Below are 27435 nucleotides of genomic sequence, written 5' to 3' on the forward strand. Positions count from 1 at the left end.
ACATGTAAGTCCCTAGAATATGATACTACACTTACCCGGGAACTGTAAATTAAATGCTACTAGTAGGCCCACAGCCCTCATTTTCCCACCACTAAAGTACCACTTTAAAACATGTCTCAGGGCTGCCATTTGCAACCTGTAGTGTAGATTTAACCTGTTAGGTGCTCCCGTCGGCCGTTGGCCGACGCGAGCACTATCTCCCTGGTGCTGCGCACGGCCGACGCAGCCCCGCCCACTTTGTCGAAAGCCCGCACCAGTAAACGGGTTAGACTGCCATTAATAGGTGGCAAAATAAACCTTTATTCAGGCTTAAATCTTCCTTTGTACTGCATATAAGTCACCCCTAAGGTAGGCCCTAAAGGCTCATAGAGCAGGGTGCATTGTATTTAAAAAGTAGGACATGTTGGTTTAAGTTTTACATCTCCTGGTAGTGAAAAACTCCTTAAGTCGTTGTTTACTACAGGAAGGCCTATTTCTCCTATTGACTACCACTTGGTTACCATAATACAGTTAATAAGCCCTCACATTTGATTGGGACAGATAGAGATGTCATGTTTAGAATCAAATTAATTGTAATTTAAAATCCTTGTTAATGCTAAAGTAGAATATTTAGTCACAATTCTGATAATGCTACTTTTAGAAAGTTGGTATATTCTTCTCCTAACCATTTCAGCTTTCTGCCAGTGTCCAAGGTCAAATGACTCTGAATTGCTCTGTTGCTGGGTTCATGTATTCCCCCAGACAGTGACACTAAGGGGACTAGGTGTGGGCAGGATGGGCCATCATGCCAGAGTGGCTGGGGGTGGAAGAGTGTTCTGTCCTAATTGCACTTCAAAGGGCTTGCCTCAAGCACATACAAAGGAACCTGACACCAGCCTTTTATCACCCCAGACATCTTCTAGCCTTGACAGGAAGGGAAGAACTTTCCAGATCCGGAGGTGAGGGTAGGACAGGGTTTCCTCGAACACACAAAGATTTACGCCTGTTATAACTATTGGACACTCAGAACAACTTTCAGTACAGTCATTGACCTGTGGGCAGGCTTTAGAAGGAATGTCCTGCTGCCAGAAGGACTTCCTTGCTGCTTGAAGGACTGTCTTTCAGCTTGAAGGAGTACTGAACTAGCTCTTTGAACCCAGGACTACCAGAAATACTCGATGGGCTAGTTAGCTGACCTCCTGTGTGAGCTACAGGGATATACAAAGCACCTGAGGCTGTCTACCTTGCTGCTGGCCTCTGATGCAGTGAGTCCTAACCCTTCAAGTGGTGCTACCCCAGGCTCTGGAACCGTAAAAGTGGTGTTGGTGGTACTGCTTCTGCCTAACCCTAAAAGTTGGGACTTAGAAAGTGTTTTGCCAAACAAGATCTGGCGACCATTACAATAAGGATGGCAATAGTGGTCGGCAAACGCACCTCTTTGTACAATTATCTGTGATATAGTATCTTAATAAATATGTTCTGGAGACCAACAGAAGACAGGGACTCACCTGCCAGTTGATCTGCCAAAGAACCATCATCAGTCGGCCTGAATTTGCAGTAGCTTTGGCTGCGTTCTTCTTTGCAGCAGCAAATCCTTTTCAGCTGGACTTACCGGTGAAGGTATCCAACCTCATGAAACCCTGTTTGGCTATAGTTTGCAGCTTTGTCCCGCTGGAGAAATCAGACTTTGAAAAAGTTGTCTAAGTCCAAAGGTAGCATTCTTCACCAGGCTCGAAGACGATTGGCTCCCCATCGAAGACCTTCTCTGTCTGAAAATAAAGCTTTTCCTGCACGGAGATTTTCAGTCCATCATCAAAGGTTTCACCCAGACTGTGTCCAGAAGCTCCCTGGTTTCAATGACTCCTCTTCAGACACAGCTTGCTACCTGGTCCTGCTGAACTCTATCTCCTCCAAGAACTTTTTCTAGGTCCAAAAGGTGAGCTGAAACTGGGCCCAATCCAACCCTTCCATCAATGCGGTCGGCCTTAACGTGTCACTTTCACCTTGTATTGCGCAACTAGACTTCTGCCATTGGTGCTTTGATCTTTTAGGTTCTAGATTTTACATAAAACGTTAAGACTTCATGACTCAAGTTCTACTGATTGGATATAATTATTTTGGTGTCACTTTATTTATTAAGATGTTCTCTATTTCTCTAAATGAGTGAGGGATTTTTTTTGTGTTGTGTTTTCACTTTAATACTGTTTGTGTGCTACATGAATACTTTACACATTGCCTTAAAATTAAGCCTCACTGCTTTTGTGCCAAGCTACCAGAGGGTTAAGCCCAGGTTAGTTTAGTGACTTTTTGTAGGTCACTCAGATAATAATTGTGGTTGTTGCCTGAGTGTGGCTACCACCCCTCTCAACCAAACACCCAATTTCTTACCACCAGTGTTTTTAGTTTTGAATAAATATTTGCAGTAAAATCACTAACCTCCATAAAGTTCTAAATACCAACTCAACAATACTCTAACAAAGCATTTTTTTTAGCTTGTTAGACATTAGAGCAGCTTTTAAAACCAGAACCAGCAGGAATTGGGAAAAAGAGTTCATTAAAATAGTTTCAATACATATGGTACAATTAATTATGGTAATATGCACTTTTGTTGAAGAAGATTTCATCATAACAATATTTTAATTACTTGTGCAGATTTATTTTATTGGCAAAAGAGATCTCAATATCATGGTCTACAGCCACTTTCTGACATCTGTTTAAAAAGATTGGACAAAAGAAGAGCAGCTATTAAGGTTAAAGGTAGTGTTTGGACTGATAATGTTGTTAAAAATGTTCCTGAAGCTACAGGTGTGATTTGAAGACACATCAGGCAGATGGACATTGGCCAAAGTAATGAGTCCTTGTCTCTGGACAATTAGAAATGAATTCTATTGAGACTGAGTGAAGAAAAAGATAATACAAAAGACTATGTAGGAAATTGGAAGTTGATTTTCAAAACCTCTTTTAGATGGGCATGCCCAATAATGAATGTTAGGCAATGTTAAGACATTCCATGTATCTTCCTTAGACTTTTCTGAATAGGAAATTACAATTTTAAATCTCCCGCCATTAATAACTAAAAGACAATCAGTGCCAGGTGCCAAGATGGACGTATGCTCAGCTACTCAGGCAGAACACCAGCCCTACAAGACATAGTGGGTTTTGGATACAGACTGTTCAACCACAGATCCATCTCTACATAATGATGTTATAGGTCTTAGAGCAACTAGTTGTCATGGAAATTCTATGATGACCTTGTTAGTGATGAAACGTACCAAAGACTTTACACATTTGAAGCTGACTATTGTATATTCTTCTGGTATGTGAATGCATCTATACTAATCTCGTACTTTGCCTGAATGGGAGGCTGAGAGCTCTAAGACTGTGGAATCAGTCTGTTCTGAAGCATCCAACAAAGGCCTGTCCCATGCCTTAATAACCAATATCCAAATCACATCTTTTAGGGTGAGATAAATAGTTAACTGAGACACAGGTCTTCCGTCTTGGCTGGCATGTGAATGATTCCTTTCAGTACAGATCTCAGAGCTATTCCAGCACAGAAATGGCATGCCACAACTGGATGCCAAATTTCAAGCCAGATGACATAAGGCCCCTGAGTCTTGGATTTGAAGACCTCTTCTGCATGTGTTATGAATGGCTGCAAACACCTGAAAACTTCAGGCACACATTGGCCATAGAGGAACTCAATTTCTCATCTACAAAAATATATATTTAGAATCCCTGCTGGTAGAAGAAATTCCTACTCAGGCAAAGTGAAATAAAATAACGAAACTTTTACTTGTAAAAAATTAAATAAATAACAAAATAGATAGCAACAATTTAAAAAGACAATTACACAAAAAGAAGGGAAAAAGAGGTTAAAGTGCAGCCCAAGATTCGACTTCCAAATAGGCAAAGATAAAGAGACCATTAAAGGAGACCTACAGGTGCTCACACAGTCAAAACATGTGAAGCAATCAAAAACACAGATGTTAAAATTCAAAGAGTTGTGTCTTACAGCAGACTGAACAGCTCCCTGTAGTTTTCATCACCTTTACCATCTGATACTAGTGAGTCCAATTTATCAATCAGCTCAGCTTCGACCTGGAAAATGAAACATAGAGGAGAAAATGTAGCACAACGTAGGGAGGCACAAATAAAGTGTTCTGTCCATTCTGCAAAGAGTATCAATTCAAGTTATGAATATGTTGCATAACAATTCAATTCTCTTTGCATTCTTTTCACTGCAGACTGTGAGACTTGGTTATTAACAGATAAAAAGCAAGGGGTAATACTGAAAGCATGTGCTGAGGATGCCCTAGTCATCTCATGGAATGGATCCAGAAGTCAACAAGGGTATGGTCTCAACACTATGTACCATAAATTCAGTTACTATTGCATATAAAAAAAGAGAATGTCCTCGCAACATGGTCGCAACATGGTGCTCCGTAGGTAATTTCTCACACACATTAATCAACCATATTTGAAGTTGTTCTTGTCCCTGCAACCTGCCACCATGATTGCCCTCATCATCTGCAGTCTTCATAGTCTTCATAGGCTCCGCACCTGTTTGAAATTGCCATTCTTCGACTGCTCCCAGTCCATCATGTCGTGGAAGATGGGGATCATTATGTTACGAACTTCAGGCTGAGGTACCAGTGTAACGCCTAGGAAGGGGCCAATCATTCCCGGAATGAAGTGAAATTTTTGTTCTCCTGCAAAACAAAAAAAATTAACTTACCTATATTGATAGGCTTCCAATACTATTTTCCATTAAAAAAACAAGCATTGTACATTTCATGACAAGACCATAACATTTAAGTGCTGCCATTTCCTCACCTACATCAGCTGGGACACTTCTGTCATTTAACCCAAATTAGTATTGAAATGTAAAGGTTTTCTTTTAACAATGAAATGTACGACTCAAACCTCAAAATGTGATTTCAATTAGATTTATGTTTACCAGACACCTTTCACAACCTTTCATTCCATAGAATATCAAGTTCAGCATTTAACAAAAGATCTACATATTCCACTCAACATATCTATAGAAATCACCAGGCACTAACAAACAGGAGGAGGTGGAACCATGTGTTGTGTGTGCTGAATTTCTCATGCCTGGATAGTTGGAATGATCACAAATCACCAGTGGAAGACCATGGTGAAAACAATACCATTAGGAAGAACATAACTGTGTGATCTAATCATTGCAGATCACTTAACATTTCTTTATAGTTCACACTGTTTCCGAGGGAGGCGTCAAGCTCTCCCGTCATTTAACTCGAAGCAAGCAGTCAGAAATAATATTCACTGAGATATAGCATTAATTACATTTATGTTGTTCTTCTTTACCTATCACTTCATTTTTTTAAATAAATCAGAACATGAGTATTACTCTTTTTGACAATAAAACAAGTTCCTCTACATGTGGGGTACCTTCTTGTGGCTGTATGAAACATTCTTTGGAGTCTTTCTGGGGTATAATTTAACACCCAGCCATTAAATATCATCATCCTATGAAAAACGTGCCCCCGCAACTGCATAAATCCATAGTTGAAGTATTTTGATCGACTCTCAGCGTAGATCTCAATCTGTGTATATTTCCGCCATTTAATCCAGATTTTGTTTCTGGGTGCACAGGAATTGTCCAGACGAAACTCCTTATACCAAAAGCTCAAAGAATTATTCACATTCTTTGGCCAGAGAAGTTTCTCAACCAGCCCGACTGATAGACAGTGCAGTGTTTTACTTTGCTATCAGGCAGTTCAATGGCTTTTTTTAGATGGCTGCTAAATGTCTGGCTATATCTTTTTTGTATTGTGTCTGCACTGTCCCCTTATTGCCCCTTACCCTAGTAGTGGGGAATCTGTGAAAACAAGTGCCTCGCCAATGAGTTGGCATATTGAGAATTCTAAATTGACAATTTGTTATTAGGATGAGTTGTGGCTCTGGGGCAAATAATCTGATATTTACTGTACGAAATTGTGAGCGTGCCTAATGCAGAGATAATTGTTTGTACTGTATTCAAAGCAAGAAAAATAAGTATAGACGTCCAGTGAGGAGCAATGCTAGCATTAGCTCTTCAATAACCAATAAATAAACGATGTCCTAATACCAAGGCTATAAAACAAGTTTGGATTGGGCCAAGATAGTATATTAAATCCACTTGCTTTGTGTGCCAATTGGATTACATACAGTCTGCTAACTCTAACAGGAATGATGATAACTCACCTGGGTTTTTTGTATGAACATGGGCCATTTTCATATACTGTTATTCTTGCCACCTCGGGTTTTATCAGATACTGTAGTTGTATCTTGTAAGTCCCTTTTTCCACCAGGAGGTGGCGTGCATTAAATTGAGTTTAGACTAGCCAGCATTTGAACGGATTAATCTAAGCTAAATACCACTAATATGAAGAACTTTCTCACTTCAACGTATTTAAATTATATGTTTCGTTGAATGTATGAACAACTGTGCTAAGTCTTTCTGAATGACATACATTTTTAATGTCTGAATAACATGAAATTTTGAGACCCCCTAGGAAATAAATACCTTACATGGTTTAATAATTAATCGCTACCTTTAGTATATGAAATATGTTTAACTTCCTCAGAATGCTATTAATCGCCCTCACTAGCAACTGTCTGTGCCAGATATTGTACCCTGTTGTTAATAAAGGTTTGTAAGACTCTAATATCATCCTCGACAAGCCTACATTTACTTCTAACAGTGGTTCCTTATTCCAATAAAACCCTCTCCATTATGCTAGACAATTAATGTAATTATGTTTGAAGTTAACATGTTAAATTTGACTTGGTAAAAAACAAGATTCAAAGTGGCCACCATGATGGAGTGTACTCGGTATGCTGAGCTCTTAATTGGCCCCATTATTTCTATGTATTGCAAGCTTCAGTACCGCATGTTAGATCACCAAATAACCACAAAGCTAGTATTGTGCATTACTGTTCAGAAATATAAGTATGTACCACATGGTCTCCAAAGTCAAACTGCAACACCATATTGATAATTCATCTGTCGGAACCAAATACTTTGTCAGATCTACCATGTATGTGACTACATAGTCAAATTATAATTTCTTAACTCACAGCTTCTACAACAGAAACGTCGTAAAAATAAGAAATGCAAACAAGTACAAAAGAAAAGCAAAGGAAAAGAATTTGGTGTGGGGAAAGTAATTAGAAAAGGAAAGAGACACTGGAGAAAGTAACAGAAAAAATTGAAATAAAAGATACAGAAGGTGACCTAGTGAGCTGGTTCGAGAGGTCCAAATGATTCATATGAAGAATTAGTTAAACAGTATGAGAAAAAGGCAAATGATAATGAAACCACGTGGTTAGAATGTTCAAACTGTAAATGAGAAATAAAGGGAAGGCTTCAAGATAGTGTGATAAGTTTAATGTGGAAAAGAAAGCAGAATTAATATATATTTTTTAAAATATTCATGCTGAAAATAGAGAAGCAAAGAATTAAAAAGGGAATTGGGCAGCTGCTATTTGGTTATTACGTACCCAGGTTCTGCCACATGCTGAAAAGTTCATACGCCATCATAACTCTCATATCCCCGTACCTGGAAACAACAAAAATGCTAGGTCATCTAGCGCAAAATACTAAGTACCATTACAGTATGAATGAATGAAGGATTTCTACAGTGTATGGCAACTCAAGAGTGACCTGCCACTGGTTCTTCAAAAGGCATACTCACTAGCAGATCGACAAAATAGAACTGAAAAAATTAGGGGCATATTATCAAGAAAGGGCGTTACATTATCGCCGCTTTTATCAGCAGAAAACTGCCTATAAAGCGGCGATAATGGGCTTGATAATATGCTCTATGAATTCCAATCGTAGCCCATGTTAGATGTGAAGACATCTAACATGGGCTACGATTGGAATTCATAGAGCATATTATCAAGCCCATTATCGCCGCTTTATCTGCAGTTTCCTGCCGATAAAAGCGGCGATAATGTAACGCCCTTACTTGATAATATGCCCCTTAGTTTTTAGGGCCGTTCTGAATGTCAGTTCCTGAAAAATGACCTGAAGTGACAGGGGAAGCTGGTTCAACGCTTTAGTGGCAAGTACCCAAAAAGAGCGCCCACCATTCCTGAACTGAAGAAATCTTGGTACCGCAAGAATGCCTGCCACGGCACATCGAAGAGTTCTAAAGGGGTTGTAAAGTACAATCCTATTAAACAAATGCAACAGACCATGCTGCTTAGGTTAGCAACAGGCATCTATAAAAGTAAGTATAGCATTAATATTTTTAACTCCACCTTTACTTATAGTAAAGATATGTATATCATCAAGGTAAACATATGCAGAGTTAAGAAAAAGTAATCTATGCCTTTGTATATAGTTTACCTTAACAATACAGCGTCACTTGATAACCTGAAATCTATATCTTTGCAAAACAAGATAAAGCCCTCCATATTCTGTTAATACACCATTGCCTGATTTTTTAATCCTGCTGTGACCAGGGTTTCTGAACAGGCTCAGGCCCACATGTTTTTGACTCTCAGTCCAGACCTTGTTGACGCGAGTCTATACTGAACCATGATAATTAAGGGCCTGATTACGACTTTGGCAGTGTTGCGCCAGCTTGTGCTGGCAAAGCACCGCCAAAGCTGTGAATGGCCTGCCCGCCAGATTACAAATTCAACTCATGTCTGGCGGGCTTTTCTTTTGCTGTTCACACGGCGGTGCCCTGAAAACGGGCAACGCAATGGTAATACAAAAGCAGTTCCAGCACGCATGGGCTGTGAAGTCCATGCCGTACTGGAACTTGGGGTGCATGAAAACAGGGGGAACATGTTGTGCACCCCTAAATGCATTCCTATGGCGGCGGGGGCATGAAGCCATGCAGGGCCCCCTTTGTTTCTCAACCGCAAGCCTTTTCATGGTGGGCTCACCGCTATGAAAAGGCTGGCAGTGGGGAAACTCGTAATATACCCTAGTCCACTGTGCCACCACCAGGGAACGGCAGTTTCCTCGCAAAGCGAGCACAGCAGTGGCGGTCCGAATGGCCGTCTCGTAATACGGCAGCCACAGGACTGCCACCACTGCACCACCATGAGTTTGACAGTCAAAGACCACCAGACTCATAATCAAGCCTTTAGTCTTTGGTGGAGCAGAAGGTCGCTACAATTTGGTGGGTGTCCCAGTTATCCAAACCTGAGTACCCCAAGTCCATTTAAGGATACAGGAACTGTTGAGTGTTTCAAGCACTTTATCCAGCAAACTTTACCCTAACAGGGCCGCTGGATGACAGTGAAGGATAACCAACCCTAGTTAGGGTGAGACATCTGCCAGCAGGACCAGAATGCCTAGAAAGGAAGAGCCTGGCAGGAAAATACAAAAATGCCCCAGACATGCATGGACATTTATTTTTCCTTTTCAAAGCAAGCCCCAGCTCCCAGGTTTCATTAACAAAAAGAAAAAATAATGACGAGTTGGCCGCAAACCCGGGGGGGGGCTACTTGGCATTCAGCTTTGCCAAAGTGCATAAACGGCATGAGAGCGTTCTTTGGGTCAACCTTCATGACAACCAGGAGAGGACCTCTAATTCTGATCTTTGTGGCCCCACATAAGGATGACACTGAACATGTATGTATATTGAGTCCAGTCTAGTCAACAGTAAATGATTTGCTGCCCTGAGTGGATCAGTGTGAGAGTGAGAAGAAAGATTTGTATTCCCTTAAGCATCAACAGCTGTCAGTATGTTGGCCAGCTCTGCCCTGAGTTCTTGCATCCATGTGTTCTATCACTCTCATATATAAATATGCACGAGTAGGTAGCTTGCTAATTACATTTCATGGGCTGTTAATTATATGGACCACAGCTTCAGTCAGATTTGATTTTTAATACTCATGAAATAAGGAATGTTGCTTGGCTGATTCCACCTTTAGAGGCTAATGTGCTGATGGCACCATCTGGTGGAGAAATTGAAGATACCTTTCCCAGTTCTTAATAACCATACCAGCCAACAGGTCCACACCAGTGAAGTTTAAGGGCTTGCAAACCATATATAATGAGGGTTCATGGGATGACCCTTTAGTATGAATCTGTCTATTGGTAATTCTATCTCTCCTAATACTGTGCCCTCTCCATGATGTGGTCTCTTGTCTGACATCCATGTTCATTTCCCTGAAGGATAATCTTTTAATGAAGGATCCTAGATGGTATAGGGATGACTTTGAAGAGAGAAAAGTTGGCCAGGAGGATATTAGAAGGGGTTTTAAGAAAGAGGAGAGACACTTCCATGTACCGAAAAACTCTCCATATCAGAATTAGCTGGTACAAGGGCTCTGGGAATCAGGCATGGCACGCAGCCAATGAGAGAAACAACACACCTCCAATAAAAGAGAAGTAGCAGTATAGGATTTGGTAATTTGTGTATACTGGGCCATGTTTTAGTGTTTACTTTTTGCTCTCCAGGACCAGTGGAAGATCAAGGTTGGCACCTCTGCCTACTACACAAAGGAATAGCTCGTCTTGACTCGGAGTTGAATTTGTACCCCTGGACTACATCCTAACATTTCTTCACCACAATTTGTGAACAAGCTTACAGGGACAATTTGCTCTTCTTCTTTTGGGAAACAGAAACTCCCTGCTTGGGGAACTTGACTCAAAAAGAGAAAATAATGACCCAGAATCAGAGAAACCTGCTGATAAGAACTAAGTGTTTTGGTAGGGGCAAGTGGGCATTGTTCCAGTGAGGAAGCCTCCATTATCTTTTACAGCAGGAATTCTGTTAGGAAGTAATAAGTACAAACAATTGCTTATAAAGTACTGATATAGTTGAAGAGGCAGGCCACACATTTCAATACCAGCAAATGTATACCTGAAGAGACATAAGGAAATAAAGGTTGTTTACTCATCGTGGCAGGTTTCTAGAGTTCATAAACAATAAACACCTTTGCCTAAATGTGGCATCATGGAAAACTTTATTTTCTTAGAGAAAAGAGTTAGAAAACAAACCAATTGAAAAGGCAACATTTATGACTCTTCTTCCATACACTAACTGTGATTAAAACTATTTTTGGAAACCATTTCTATTGCTTTTTTTATTGCTGTCTTTTAAAATTGAAAAGAAGTAGGCGTGTGGTTTGACAGCCTGCAGTTTCCTTGTCAACAATTTTTTACACTATTCATTTTAAGGCAGCAGTAGTGTGGCATCAATCCATTCTCAGCTCACTTTGACAGCAACATGGGTGTAAGGATCCTTCTACCTCAAATGGCAATCAGGAATGCATTGAAGACACCAGAGTCCTTTGAGTCTCCAGAGCTTGTGAAAGTAAGGTGCTGCATGCTGTGAGTATCACAACCTAACTGCCCTATCACCACTCAGAAGGGGCTCATGAATGGATAGTGATGTCAGAGAAGACAATATACTTACCTCTGGAGTATGGATTGTTGTACCAATGTCATTAAAGCTGCTAGACACTGCACTATTCCAGTTCATCACCCAAACTTCTGCCCTGTTTCTGGCCCCACCCAGGTAGCTTACCTCAAACAACGGTGTTTGTATCTGAGTTTCTTCAGCTCTGGTGACAGAGCCCCATGGAAGTTGCCTGGTTTTGCAAGCCTGGTGTCACAGCCCATTAAAGGGACATAAAGAAATATCTGAAGATGGACCATTAAATGCTGAACTGATAGGAGTTGAGAGAGCTGCTTTGCTCAAATAATGCCCACATGCAGATATTAAGGCAAATACTGAATATATAGAGGGGGCTTTGAATGTAAAGAAAGAAAAACTGGAAAGTTTGCTTCTGCTGGATGTTGGCAGCAGAGCAGGGAGTAGCGAAAACAGCCACCATGGTTCTTAGCCTTTCAGGATTTGACAAAGAAAGCCTGAGAGTTGAAAGAAACAGTAGAGTACCTGGAGAGCATGTAATGCTGGTCTTTGGAGGCCGGGGCTGAGTAGAAAAAGGACCTTAAGGGGAAGGGGGGAGGGGGGGATCATATCAACTGGAATAGTAAAAAATTCAAGGGCAACAAATCCCAAGGCAGCATAGGAAATATCAGTACCTGAGCCATGTGCCTAGCAACTTCTTCGATGTATGGTTCTTATTTACAGTTCGGCTCCTCTACCTTTGATTTTGGTTCTTCCTGCTTTCTTGCTTTTACTTTGCTTTAACATTTCTGATGCTGCATCCTTAGCATTGTTACATGTGCTTGCCCAGCAAATCGTCTTACAAGAATTGATCAGATCAAGAGTTCTGTCATTCATCGACTTTGTGATTCTGGTGTTCCCAAAGTTGGCTGTTTTTTCCAGTATCTCCTAGGATTGTTATGGGCTATCGTCATCGAAGCATCCAGTAAGACCTTACTCGTGAGAAAGGAGATTGAGGCATATATATGATCAATGTTACATTCACAGAGATATTCACTGTGTATATCTCATAGACAGGATTTTTGGATTTGGATGGATTTGGATACGGATTTGTAGAGCGCGTAGCTACCCTGAGGTGTCCCAGCGCTGTCAGTAGACCTAGGTTTCCGGGGAGGAAGGGTACTATGGGAAGAGCCATGTTTTTAGTTGCCTACGGAAGGCCAGTAGGTTGTGTTCTCTTCGGATGGAAATTGGAAGGGAATTCCACAGCTTTGGGGCGTTATAGGAGAACAGTCGCCCCCCAGAACGGGCATTTTGTATTCTGGGGACGCTGGCCAGGGAGAGCGAATCTGATCTAAGTTGCCTGTTGGACTGATGGGGTTTGACCAGGGAACTCAGGATCGGCAGACCTCTCCCAAGCATTATTTTGTGTGAAATGCATAGAGTCTTGAAAGTGATCCTTTCCTTGACCCGTAGCCAGTGTAGGCTTTTGAGCGCTCGTTTGGCTGAGCATCTGGATTTGGTCCCTGTTAAGAGTCTGTTACCTGTCCTGGTCTGAACCCAGTCTGGGATTGGCGCAGAAGTTTGTTGGATTCCAGGAAGAGAGAAAGTTGGCGGTTGACAATTCGCTTGGCCACTTTGCTGATGGCCGGGAGGAGAGAGATGGGTCTGAAGTTGGATAGATCTGTGGGGTCGAGGTGGGGTTTTTGAGAAGTGCCCTGACTGTGGCTTTTTTCCAGGTGGTTGGGACAGTACCCAGTGCCAAGGAAGCGTTGATGAGGTTGGTGAAGGGGGGGGCAACCGTGGTGGCGACCAGTTGCAGTTTGCTCATAGGAGCTGGATCCGATGGAGCCCCGCTCTTCACTGATTGTAGAGTGGTCAGGAATAGATCTATGGTCACCTGAGAGAATGTTTGGAGGCATGGGGCTTCCGCGCAGGAGGGAGCGGTGACAGGGGGTAGTGAAGTGACGGGAGGGGGGAGGGTTTTGAGGATATTATAAATTTTTGTTGAGAAAAACTCAGCTAGCTGGTTACATCTGGAGCCTGATGGGTCTGGTGTGGGCAGAGGGTCTGGGGTTTTGGTGAGAAGCCGTATTATGCGATAGGTTTCTTTGGCTGAGTTGGCTGCAGCTTGTATTTTTTGTTTGTAAAAGGTTGCCTGGGTGTTTTTTATGCAAGTTTTGTATTGCTTTAGGGCGGACCTGTATTCGTTTTTGTTTTCCGCGGCCCAGTCCTTTCTCCACAGGCGCTCAAGCTTTTTACATTTTTTTCTAAGTTCGCGTAGTTCTTGAGTGTACCAGGGAGACTTGGGAGTTCTCTTTTTGCTAGGGAGGGGTTTGGCAGACAGACTACCACATCAGTCTACATTACTCAAGGACTATGTCTATTGCTGCAGGAGATGACTGAGAGAGAAGAGGTATGACCCCTGTGCTTCTCTCTTCTTCCTTGTTCCCAGTTCTTAATTTTCCCTAGAGAAATTACATTATGGTAGTGCTCACATTCTCAACCCTGTTTCTTTATGTGTAGAGATCTGAAAATTAACATCTAAGTTTCGCACTCAAACTAAAAAAGAAATACGGGGAATGTTGCCTTTTTTTTTTTTTTTTTTTGCAGAGTTTTATATAGCGCGAACTAGACCCGAACCGAATCTTGTGCACTTTTTTGTGGAACTCAAAGTGGAACATCAGATGAGAAGATATTTTTTCACAGGTTAAGTAAGCCGGATCCTTCATGGAGAGCCTGACCAGGGAAATGAAGTGAACCCTGGATTATTCCAGACTATTAGCCATTTCGGGGTGCAGCCTTTGAGGTTGGGTGGCAAATAAACTGGGGCAATTCTTGTCTGAAGGAGGGATGTGAAGGTTTTTTGTGTGCCATACCCTATGCTCTTTGCAATATAGGTGTTTCTTCTATTTGTTTATTAACTTATAAAACCCACCACTTACATTACATACCGATGTGCTGAATAACGTATTCCTTTGGAGGGAATGTAGTGCTGGAGAAAAATACCAAAATGAACAAAATGTGGAATAACATCAAAACACAGTGACTCAAGATGCTGCACCTGTGAGATTTGGTTAAACATTAATAGACCACCGAGGCCTGAAGAGCTTTATGTGTGACCCACCATATCACATCCTGAGAACTCTCAGCAATCTGTCACTGGAGCAAGTAGGGTTTGCCTAAAGATACTGCAGTATCAAGTATCTACAAGGTATATACATATATTTTCAAGCATCATTGCACTTGGTTGCCACTGCCAGGAGAATATTTTCCAGGTAACGACATCAAAATTGAAGACCATGCAAAATTCTATGTAAGAGGCCAAATAATTATTTGCCATCAGATATTGAGAGTTGCAATTTGTTGGTTACTTTATTGGGCAACAAGCTCTTGGATTCCAAGCACCTGGCATGCCAAACTTATAGGCACCCCTGATGCCCGACTGAGCTGTATGTAGAGTTACCGGGCATGTGGAAAACATCAATAGTGCCAGCATTTGAAAGAAAGCTCTTACTTGTCCAGTATCTTTTTGCGCTTGCCAGCTGTGCAAGACTCCAATTGCAAGCTGGGCTGGTTAATGAAGAGAACAGCAAGGCTGAAGTAGGAGTTCCACACCTGAAATAAATCACACAATTGTAATATTTGCTCTAAATACAGAACAAAATATAGGTCAAATTTAACAGGAAATTCTCATTTCACTTATTTTTTTCAGAGTTTTGCATTTATTTTAAGGCCAGAGAAATTATGGCATTCGGCTGCAGCAGTGCCCATATAGTTATATATTTACCCCCACTTGCCACATAATCCAACAGCTACTGCATAATTCTCAGATTTCAATCAAAAAATAGTTTCTGGCTGAAACGGATTTTAAGTTAAACGAATCTAAAGTTAAGAAAGCACCACAAGAAAGACCACACAGTGGCAGACCACATTACCTTTCAATTGATATTTGCTTTTTTACGATATTAAACTAGTACAAATGATATCAAGCTTTTTCGAACACAGTACCGTTTGTAATAAAATGAAAAACAGCAAAATAAAACTGCCATGGAATGTACCGCATTGAGCTACTCAATTTGCTTTTTTTTGTAGTGTACTTTAGTCAATCCTGCTGCATAATTTGGTAATGTATTACTGCCTCGCTCCAGTGACCTTGATGTATGCATGTATGTATGTGGAATTTGTATGTTGTGACCCTAGCTGAAGGACAGTAGAGTGATGTACACTGACAAAGGCATAAATGCAGTCAACGAGTGACTTGAGCGACAGAATGGTTCCTGGGGAAAAAGTGAACTGCTACTGAGTCATGGTAGTGGCCCTCTAAAGCAGTGCATCTTCAGTCCTTTCCTGAATTGGAGCAGAGTTTGAAAGGTCCTGATTGACACACGGGTATCGTTCCAGATATTGGGTGCCAAGGTGGAGAGGGCCTCCTGCCTTAGTTCAATGCTCATATTAACTCAGAGGGAGAAAATTCATGGTTTGAGTAACATTGGTACACTTAGATATTTGCTCCTCTGGTGTTTCATTAAAAACAATGCCACTGAATTGTTGATACAGTTACCAAAATATGCTAATCTAAACCCATTGCAATATCCTTTGGCTATTTGGGCATAGATATGACACTTCTGATGTACCAAATGAAATGACAAGCACCCCTTTTCTGTCTCTAAGATGTGGTGGGGGTGAAAAGTCATGTCTTACTCTTGGAAAGTGATGTAAGTTACCATCAAAATGTAAATAACATGCAAAAAATAGATTGTCCAGTGAAGCCAGCATCTAGATATTTTAAGAAATGAAGGGGCATATTACCAAGGGTGGCGATAGGCAATTATCGCTGGTTTAGCGGCCGTTTTCGGCCGCTAAGCGGCGATAATTCTATCGCTCTATTAGCAAGCTGTCGCTAACTGATGTTAGCGACAGCTTTTAGGCGATAGCGAGCGGTTTGGGGCCCGCTTTGCATGTCAGCGATATTTATCGCTAATGACATGCAAAGTGGGCGTACCCAACCTGTTAGCGACTGAAAGCAGTCGCTAACGTCGCTAACGCCTATTAGCAAGGCAGGCGTAGCGATGGAAATATTCCCGCTATGGCCAAAAACCAACGCCTGCTCAGACCAGTTCTTAGCCATGTTATCCAATGGGAGGTGGATAACATGGCTAAGGGCATTTAGTCGCTAATGCGTGAATATTGCTGTATTCTCAGCGATATTCACGCGTTTCGCCGCTATCGCTGGATATTGTAGCACAATGGAGAAAAACGTTGCAATAGCATGTTTTCTCCGCTAACATACCCAGCGATCGTCGCTAAGCCTATTTAGTGATAAATATCGGTACTTGTTGGTAATATGCCCCGAAGACTTTTATTTAGAGAAAGGCCAAATCACGCTGAAAAATATATACTCTAGCTGATGAATAGACCAAAGGTCTCTTCTAATGGACGTCTTACCTCATAACTTTAAGGTGGGGAAACAATTATGCTGTGTTTTCTGGTGAACTGGCAGCACTTTTAGAGTTCAGTCTTTATTATTTGGCAAAGCGCATAATGCATGTAATGCTAAATGCATCTTTTTCTGGGAACAAAGGCAGTAGCAGTGTTGGGGAGGGGTGGTCATCAGGCACTTATGACTACCATGCTGGTGAGAGATCAGAGATAGGAATCCTAACTTTACTACTACTAAATCCCTTTTGTGAATACCGAAAGTCATAACGTTAGGATTATTTCTCAGTTTAATTGTAGTAAAGTTAGGAATCCTAACTTTACTACTACTAAATGCCTTCTGTGAATACCAAAAGTTGTAGGTTTAGGATTTTGTCTCAGATTAGTTCTGTGAATCGGTCCCTTCCTTGTTATCTCTGACTTTACCATTTTTTTCATTAGGGTTCTTGATAGTCTTGATTTATTACACTTCAATATGCATTATATCTATTTTGATCATTGTTTCAATGAAATTTTGGGATTGGTTCATTTTGTAATAGTTATATCTGCAAAAGGATAGTTGGATACAATACATAACACAATTACCTTAAAGTCAAAGTCATTTTCTGTGAAGTTCTTATGCAAGGCTGAGGACAAGTACTGGACTGTCGTGACAATGACACTAAAAACAGGAAAACACACAACAAGCGGTTAAGACTGAGGAGGCAACACTGGGAGCAAGAAATTCTGTCCTATACCCCCATTTAGCCTTGTTTTACTCTGAAATGTGCAAACACCTCAATTGAAAAGACTGGTACATGGCACAAGATCAAGGAGTGTTTTCACAGACGTGTCCATCTGACTGCATTTATCACATTACAAAGGCAATATTATCTGTACCCTGAATGCGACGCCCAAAACAGATGGCAGGAAGACCCATGTAAGGAGTTAAATAAGCTTTGTGATTGTTAGTACTGCTGGAGACCCTCTCTTATTCACTAAAATGAGAGGAATGATCCAAGTTTGACTACTTTGCTTTTGTTTATGAGACACAAACTCTGAGGTTTTCGACAACCACCTCCCTGTGCCAACCCACTACAATCTCAAAGCCTCTGATTCCACCAATTGTCCAACAGTGGTGTCCTGGCACATTCGCAATGTGGCTTTTTGCCCTTCAACAACTATAGTAACAATTTTGCTTAAGCGTGGCACAGCCTACATCCATTCACACCGCTAGCACAGAACAAAGGGAACATTCTCTGACAGCACATCATACTCTGCAGGAAAATCACAGGCAGTTTGCTCCTTAAAAATAAACAAGTTCCAAATTAAAAGAGAAATCACAAATAGTTGTATGCATTTGTATTAGTTATTAAAATAAGCACAACTTGTATGCAAGAAAAATGGCCTCCTGGGATTGTGGACACAGACAGAGCTATTCATTGTGTGATTCTCAGTGAAGATCTACTAATCAAAGGAGGGAGGAGGAAATACTGATCCTTCAGTTTCCTAATTCAATACAACTAATCAATAGGGAAGGATCACTTGTCCTGCATGAACCAGGGCCAGGTCCTGCATGAATGGCCATTTTACTATCACTAATTGCTAGTACGTTCTGAACTCCTAAACTTTTCAAAGAACGCACTTCTTTAGCATTCCCCACAAGGGGCTGCCCGAATCCAGAGCTAATAAAGTCAAATATCTGGCTGTACGGGTATTTTAAACTGAACACTGTCCACATCCCTGGCTCACTACTGTTTTAACCAAGGGTAAGATCCTCCTGGTGGAGGCTGCATACCAAAAACTAACCTTATGATTATGCACACACGTGTACTAATAGCGGAGAATCAAATATACCGCTACTACAACCACCCAACACGTGCATGAGGGTTTTTTATTGGAGACACTTCGCCTACTTCCTGCATACCCTGGTTCATGCAGGACAAGTGATCCTTCCCTATTGATTAGTCTCAGTGAAGATCACCAGATTAATCATCTGTACTATGAGCCGCTGTCATGTTTTTTGCCTCCTCCCCAGCAAGAACAGGGATATAGTGTTCTGTGCAATGTTCTTTGCGGCCCTTTGACCAGCACATTCAATTCAATCTAGCTTTATTTGGAGATAAGATGTCAACCTACGTTAATGCACACGTTTTGTACTAAACACTGTATTACTTCAGACTCCACATTATTACTGTAGCAAAGTGGACACAGAAGACGGTAGAGGTAGAGACAGTCAGCGGGAGAGATCCTGAATTGTAATGAGGGGTCTACCACATGCATTTGCACGGCTAAGGCTCAATTTCTCTCACTACAGCTATGTACCAGATCCCAAGATTATGAACTAGACACATGATGTCTAGAAGGTGACTCTGGATTACAGTTGCACTGGCATAATGGGATCTGTGCTTAATCTGTGAAAGAATATCTGGGTTGCCAAATACCAGATCTGTATAGATTGGGTTTTAGCCCATGCCTCTTTCTTCCACCTAACATCCACACTAAGAAAACTAATTCAAAATGGGGTATTTGCTTATTACTCGCACTTTTATTTTTCAAAATTCACAATTGTTAAAAAAAATTTTTATATTTCATAAAAAGAGAAGCATATGAGAATTAGGGACACATCAAAAAAACACATTCAATAGAAACTTCATACATTCTACACCTTCAGTCATATCACAATCAGCACGACATTCACTGCATTCATATCTCCATCATACATACCACATACTACCACTATGGTGAAGCAAACAATATACTAGATCTGCACAAATTATACAATCATTTAGTACAATTTAAAGAAAATACATTCCTATATGTTGATGAATTTAGAATCATTAATTGGAACTTAATACAGTAAAAGGTAATGTACATAAGATGGTGAGGAGCCAGGGAGTGTTGCTGCCCCCTAGGTACACAAGCAGACCAGTAAGAGAAATGGCCTACGCGTTTCAAATCCCCTATTATTCGTCAGGGATTCTCATCAGGGCCTCAGACACTGTAAATATAAAGAGAAGAAAGACATAACAATGAATATTTTAGTGAAATCGTAAAAGAAAAAATTATTTTAGAATTGCACATCAGCAGTCTAATGGTATAGGCATGCACCTGGGCAACAGTCATTATATATGAGCCATTTAGACAAGCCAGGTGGTTTAAGGTGTCTAAAACAAGGGAGGAGTCAGAAGATCTTCCATGTGAGAATTTAAAACACATGCAAAAATACTTACTAACTATTTGTCTGATTGTGTGGTCTACGGGAGTCATAGACTGGAGGCTTCTCTAGAGTGAAATAACCTAAAAAATCGGAAAACAACTCTATGAGGTTCCAGCGCAAGTACATTTCGGCAAGGAGCAAAGAACTGGTGGCGCCAGAGGTATTCGAAGCTACAATGAGTACAAAAACCGGGGAGACATTTTTGGAAGACATGTTACTGGGTGTCTTGTCTGGCATCAACTAAGCACTAAACAAGACAGAAGACTACAATGGTGAAAATGCATCTAGAGGCAGATACCTTGGGATTTGAAGGCAGCCGCCAAAAATAAAGGGCTGTGCCGTGGATCAGGATGGGAGGGAGCAAGGCGCTTCGTGAGTCGACTTAGTGTTGTTTATCTCCTAGGACGACATTCCAGGGGGGATTATATCTGTGGAAGGCAACAAAGGTTTTATAATAAGTCATCCTGACCTTATTCCGTAATGAGGTGCATGGACAGAGTTAGCCTCACCTTCGGAGATAGATACCGGTCTCCGTAGCGTGTTAAGGAGGCAGCGTCAGCACATACCAGTTCAGTCGGCGTGTGCTGAAAAAATTAAAAGAATACGCCCAATGTAAATAATTATGATGTGCCGTGACCCAAAGGGCACTCGGAATTAAAAAATCCGGTGACGGATGCTTTACTTTAGGATTTTAATCCAGCAGGGTTACTGAACACTCGGTGGATGGATGGCCCGGCACTGCTTTTTCACGCAGGCGCATGAGTGGAACCCAAGGCGGTGATCAAAAGGACGCGTCAGCACATCCCTGATAATCGGATGGTACTACAAAAAAATATATAATAAATACTATTAGGAACACCTTCGCCAGGTTATCAAACTTGTAGGGCGACTGGTACTTAAAGAATAAGGGGAGGGGACAAGCGAATTACCTTTAGGAATCGATCTCACAAGGTCTCTCCACAGTCTGTCGGCGTGTAGCGAAGCACTATTCCCTCGCGCAGGCGCGTTTTGAGGCAACAACAGTGGTCACCTTTATACAGAACAGTATGCTGGTGTGGCCAATGGGAGGCTGTGAAATATTAATTAAGGGACGGGGATGAAGCGGACTGTAACACAGTACAAAATAGGACAGAACAGGCAAATTTGTAATATTGTTTGGATGTGTGTCCAGATAACAAAAAAGCCCTGTTCAGATTGCCACCAAGTAAATAGGTCCAAGGTTCCTAAGAACCTAAATGGAGGATGACATTCTAATGTACTTTGATCCAAGTTTAAAAATTTCCGATAACTCATTCAAACCTGACACCGCGGTGTCAAATTTGACAATCAGCATTGCCTCCCTTTTGGACAGTTTAAGGCTCAGATCCCCGCCACGGGGATCTCTTTCTATCCTTGATATGACTGTCCATTTAAATTCATTGAGACCATGTTGCATCCTGGTCCAGTGGTTTACCAAAGGGGCGTTCTCAACGTTTCTTTTTAATCTGGACTTGTGCTGTGAGATGCGTTGTCGCACTTCCTGCTCGGTTTTGCCTATGTACAGGCGATCACACGGGCATATGATGCCGTACACTACAAGTTTCGATTTGCAGTTACTGAATACCTCATGTTTCCATGAGATACCCTTGTGCTGAAAGACCGTGCCCTGTATTGTGGTGTCACAGCAAAGGCACGTACCACATTTGTGGTGGCCAAGTACAGGTGCTAATCCCAACATTTGGCGAAGGGAAGGTTGGGTTTGTGACGGCATTGCTGCTCTAACCACATGGTTTGCGACTCTATTCTCTCTTTTGAAAGCGAAAAGCGGAGGCTCTTTTAGACTCTCGTCTAAATTCCTCACCAAATGCCAATTCTGACCAATAATTCGTTTTAACTGATTGGCATTGGGGCAGAAGGTGGTTACGCAGACTTGGCGTTTTTGTTCTGTTTTCTGTTTTCGCTCCAGTAATATCTCGCGGGGTGTCCATCTAGCTCTTTTCATGCAACCTTTGACAAGTTTTTGGGGGTACCCTCTATCACAGAGTTTAGAGACTCATTTTTCTGCATGGTATGTGTAATCTTTCTCATACGTGCAGTTTCTGCGTATTCGCAAAAACTGCCCGTGTGGCAGATTCTCTTTTAAACTTCTGGGATGATTGCTCTGAAATAACAGAGCCTTATTTCGGTCTGTGGGTTTAACAAATAACGTTGTCGCCAATTTGCCAGATTTTGAGAAAACCTCCACATCCAAGAATGGAATCTTAGTTTCAGACTGGGTAAGGCTAAATTGTATATCAGGTGTTTTAGTATTCAGCCATAGGTGGAACTTAGTCAGATTGTCAAGGCCTCCTGTCCATACCATGAAAACATCGTCTATGAAACGATACCATTTCCCAATAAACTGTCCAAAGGGATTATTATTATGTATGTACGAATACTCGTACATTGACATAAAAAGCACCGCTAATTCGGGGGCAAAGGGACATCCCATTGCCACGCCCTTTACTTGAAAATAGAACTCGTTGTTGAAACAGAAATAGTTTTTTTTAAGCGCAAAAGATGCCAAGTCTACCAAAAACTGTGTTGGAACACGCATAGGTCTAGGACGTGAGTCTAGGAAGAAGGAGAGCACTGCCAATGCCTCACCTTGGGGGATTTGCGTGTATAATGATGTCACGTCAAGGGTGACTAACAAATCTGTCCCTTCACAAAAGGTTATATTTTCCAACTTATTTATAAAGTCGGTAGTGTCCTGTAGGTATGAGACCACTTGGTTCATGAACTGTTTTAAAAAACAGTCCACGTATTTTGCAATGGGTTCCAAGAGAGAACCACATCCTGCCACGATGGGTCTCCCTGGTGGTCTACTCTGGTCTTTATGCACCTTTGGCAATACATAAAACATGGGGATCTTAGGATGCTTGATCTGTAAATATTCGCATTCTTTCTTTCCAACGAATCCTTGCTCAAAACCCTCTTGGATAATAGCAAAAAGTTGGTTTTGTAATTCCTTTGTTGGATCCTTATCAATTTTCCGGTAACACGTGGGGTCTTCTAGTTGTCTTCGTATTTCATTTGTATAGTCTTGAATATCCCATAGTACTATGGATCTGCCTTTATCGGCTTGCTTTATCACAACAGTCGAGTCATTTTTTAAGGTGGTTAAAGCAGACATCTCCTCTCTCGTGGTATTAAATTTAATGAATCTTTTTTCTTTTTCCATTTGTGAAATAGCCGACAAGACGCTTTTTTCAAAAATTATCAATTCCTTGGGGATTTTATTTCCGGGTGGGCAGAATGTCGACTTATTACGTAAGCCTGTTACCTCTGTTAGCAGTGGAGCAGGATTTTCCAGGAAGAACATTGTTAGTCTCAGCTTTCTGCAGAATTCAATGAATTCTGTCTTCATGCGGACAAAATCTGTTCTTTTTGAGGGAACGAAGGATAACCCCTTAGACAGTATGCTCTCTTCTGCTTTAGTTAGTACTCGTTGAGAGAGGTTAAAAATAGGAGACCTATTTAGTTCTTGTAGTGCTGTCGGCGGGTCTTCATTTCCCATGGGACTGTGTATCTGACTCGGCCTCTCGGTCTCGTCTGGCCTCTTCCTAAAAAAGAGTTCTGAGCCTGTCCTCGCTGTTGTTGGTTGGAATTCCAGTTTCTATTTCTGTTGGATTGGTTGGTATTACCACTCGTATCACTGTCGTTACCCGAGGAAGAAGAGGTTTCCCCAAAGGAAATGAAGTGTTGCTTGGACCTACCCTGATTACCTGTTAGATATTGTCTAGACTCCGGTTTAGTATAAAAGTCAGGTTGTAAGTATGGATAAATGTTCTCAAGTGAGAAATTCTTTTTATCCTTCTCAAACTGATTAGATTTTTGTGTTACAGTGTAGTCCTTGAACTCCTGGATTTCCTTTTCCACTTTTTCTAGTAAGGATTTGGCGTCTGGTATTGTTGAGTTAGTGCTGATCTCAGCTTCTAATTTCGCTATTTCATCGAGCTCAATTTTGGAGAGTCTAACTGCTGTCTCGACCGTAAGGACCATAAGGTCCCTACTACATTTGGTTTAGATGAAAGAGAAACCTTTTTTGAAAATTGGATCCTCGGTGAAGATCACCGGAATATTTTTGATCTGAAGACCAACTGGAATGGTCCCTTCCCTCAGATGTTGTAATAGAAAGTGACCATGCAGATCAGTTCTGATTTGCTTCTTTTTCAAACGCAATAATTTCTCTGATTCGTTTTGGGATGTAGCTGACACACTAAGGGAGACTGAAGCGAACACTGGTGGATCCCTAAGTAGACTACTGATGTGCTCTTCGCTATAGGCAAACGTGTCCTTGTCTGCCATTACTCAAGAAATGGAAAATAAAAAATGGAAAATAAAAAAGTGAAATAGTGAAAATAAAAGGAGTTGGAAAAGGGAAAAAATTATAAAAAAGAGAAGAAATTGGACCTAGATGCTGTCGATACATCTACACTAGATCACAAAGAATATGAATGAGCTATTGAATATGCTCAAACTCCAAAGTAAATGGAGAAACACAAAAACCTCGCGGGCAGACGCCAGCTATAATCATGTGGAAACAAAGATAGGGTTGCGAAGAGCACATCAGTAGTCTACTTAGGGATCCACCAGTGTTCGCTTCAGTCTCCCTCAGTGTGTCAGCTACATCCCAAAACGAATCAGAGAAACGCCAGTTGGTCTTCAGATCAAAAATATTCCGGTGATCTTCACCGAGGATCCAATTTTCAAAAAAGGTTTCTCTTTCATCGAAACCAAATGTAGTAGGGACCTTATGGTCCTTACGGTCGAGACAGCAGTTAGACTCTCCAAAATTGAGCTCGATGAAATAGCGAAATTAGAAGCTGAGATCAGCACTAACTCAACAATACCAGACGCCAAATCCTTACTAGAAAAAGTGGAAAAGGAAATCCAGGAGTTCAAGGACTACACTGTAACACAAAAATCTAATCAGTTCGAGAAGGATAAAAAGAATTTCTCACTTGAGAACATTTATCCATACTTACAACCTGACTTTTATACTAAACCGGAGTCTAGACAATATCTAACAGGTAATCAGGGTAGGTCCAAGCAACACTTCATTTCCTTTGGGGAAACCTCTTCTTCCTCGGGTAACGACAGTGATACGAGTGGTAATACCAACCAATCCAACAGAAATAGAAACTGGAATTCCAACCAACAACAGCGAGGACAGGCTCAGAACTCTTTTTTAGGAAGAGGCCAGACGAGACCGAGAGGCCGAGTCAGATACACAGTCCCATGGGAAATGAAGACCCGCCGACAGCACTACAAGAACTAAATAGGTCTCCTATTTTTAACCTCTCTCAACGAGTACTAACTAAAGCAGAAGAGAGCATACTGTCTAAGGGGTTATCCTTCGTTCCCTCAAAAAGAACAGATTTTGTCCGCATGAAGACAGAATTCATTGAATTCTGCAGAAAGCTGAGACTAACAATGTTCTTCCTGGAAAATCCTGCTCCACTGCTAACAGAGGTAACAGGCTTACGTAATAAGTCGACATTCTGCCCACCCGGAAATAAAATCCCCAAGGAATTGATAATTTTTGAAAAAAGAGTCTTGTCGGCTATTTCACAAATGGAAAAAGAAAAAAGATTCATTAAATTTAATACCACGAGAGAGGAGATGTCTGCTTTAACCACCTTAAAAAATGACTCGACTGTTGTGATAAAGCAAGCCGATAAAGGCGGATCCATAGTACTATGGGATATTCAAGACTATACAAATGAAATACGAAGACAACTAGAAGACCCCACGTGTTACTGGAAAATTGATAAGGATCCAACAAATGAATTACAAAACCAACTTTTTGCTATTATCCAAGAGGGTTTTGAGCAAGGATTCGTTGGAAAGAAAAAATGCGAATATTTACAGATCAAGCATCCTAAGATCCCCATGTTTTATGTATTGCCAAAGGTGCATAAAGACCAGAGTAGACCACCAGGGAGACCCATCGTGGCAGGATGTGGTTCTCTCTTGGAACCCATTGCAAAATACGTGGACTGTTTTTTAAAACAGTTCATGAACCAAGTGGTCTCATACCTACAGGACACTACCGACTTTATTAATAAGTTGGAAAATATAACCTTTTGTGAAGGGACAGATTTGTTAGTCACCCTTGACGTGACATCATTATACACGCAAATCCCCCAAGGTGAGGCATTGGCAGTGCTCTCCTTCTTCCTAGACTCACGTCCTAGACCTATGCGTGTTCCAACACAGTTTTTGGTAGACTTGGCATCTTTTGCGCTTAAAAAAAACTATTTCTGTTTCAACAACGAGTTCTATTTTCAAGTAAAGGGCGTGGCAATGGGATGTCCCTTTGCCCCCGAATTAGCGGTGCTTTTTATGTCAATGTACGAGGATTCGTACATACATAATAATAATCCCTTTGGACAGTTTATTGGGAAATGGTATCGTTTCATAGACGATGTTTTCATGGTATGGACAGGAGGCCTTGACAATCAGACTAAGTTCCACCTATGGCTGAATACTAGAACACCTGATATACAATTTAGCCTTACCCAGTCTGAAACTAAGATTCCATTCTTGGATGTGGAGGTTTTCTCAAAATCTGGCAAATTGGCGACAACGTTATTTGTTAAACCCACAGACCGAAATAAGGCTCTGTTATTTCAGAGCAATCATCCCAGAAGTTTAAAAGAGAATCTGCCACACGGGCAGTTTTTGCGAATACGCAGAAACTGCACGTATGAGAAAGATTACACATACCATGCAGAAAAATTAGTCTCTAAACTCTGTGATAGAGGGTACCCCAAAAAACTTGTCAAAGGTTGCATGAAAAGAGCTAGATGGACACCCCGCGAGATATTACTGGAGCGAAAACAGAAAACAGAACAAAAACGCCAAGTCTGCGTAACCACCTTCTGCCCCAATGCCAATCAGTTAAAACGAATCATTGGTGAGAATTGGCATTTGGTGAGGAATTTAGACGAGAGTCTAAAAGAGCCTCCGCTATTCGCTTTCAAAAGAGAGAATAGCGTCGCAAACCATGTGGTTAGAGCAGCAATGCCGTCACAAACCCAACCTTCCCTTCGCCAAATGTTGGGATTAGCACCTGTACTTGGCCACCACAAATGTGGTACGTGCCTTTGCTGTGACACCACAATACAGGGCACGGTCTTTCAGCACAAGGGTATCTCATGGAAACATGAGGTATTCAGTAACTGCAAATCGAAACTTGTAGTGTACGGCATCATATGCCCGTGTGATCGCCTGTACATAGGCAAAACCGAGCAGGAAGTGCGACAACGCATCTCACAGCACAAGTCCAGATTAAAAAGAAACGTTGAGAACGCCCCTTTGGTAAACCACTGGACCAGGATGCAACATGGTCTCAATGAATTTAAATGGACAGTCATATCAAGGATAGAAAGAGATCCCCGTGGCGGGGATCTGAGCCTTAAACTGTCCAAAAGGGAGGCA

At 41.4% G+C, this 27435-nt stretch overlaps 1 protein-coding gene across 1 annotated transcript in view; it reads right to left on the reverse strand.

Moving 5' to 3' along the window:
* Positions 1-27435, reverse strand: part of DOCK3 (dedicator of cytokinesis 3) — a 1382531-nt gene that overhangs the window by 205884 nt on the left and 1149212 nt on the right. Inside the window, exons 29-33 of the mRNA XM_078661294.1 lie at positions 17355-17430; positions 14848-14948; positions 7507-7565; positions 4543-4691; positions 3995-4080 (exon numbers count right to left, since the gene is read on the reverse strand). Coding sequence (XP_078517420.1) covers positions 3995-4080; positions 4543-4691; positions 7507-7565; positions 14848-14948; positions 17355-17430 — 471 coding nt within the window. The remainder of the gene's footprint in view (positions 1-3994; positions 4081-4542; positions 4692-7506; positions 7566-14847; positions 14949-17354; positions 17431-27435) is intronic.

The sequence above is a fragment of the Lissotriton helveticus genome, chromosome 9 (genome assembly GCF_964261635.1).
Source record: "Lissotriton helveticus chromosome 9, aLisHel1.1, whole genome shotgun sequence".
NCBI lineage: Eukaryota > Metazoa > Chordata > Amphibia > Caudata > Salamandridae > Lissotriton > Lissotriton helveticus.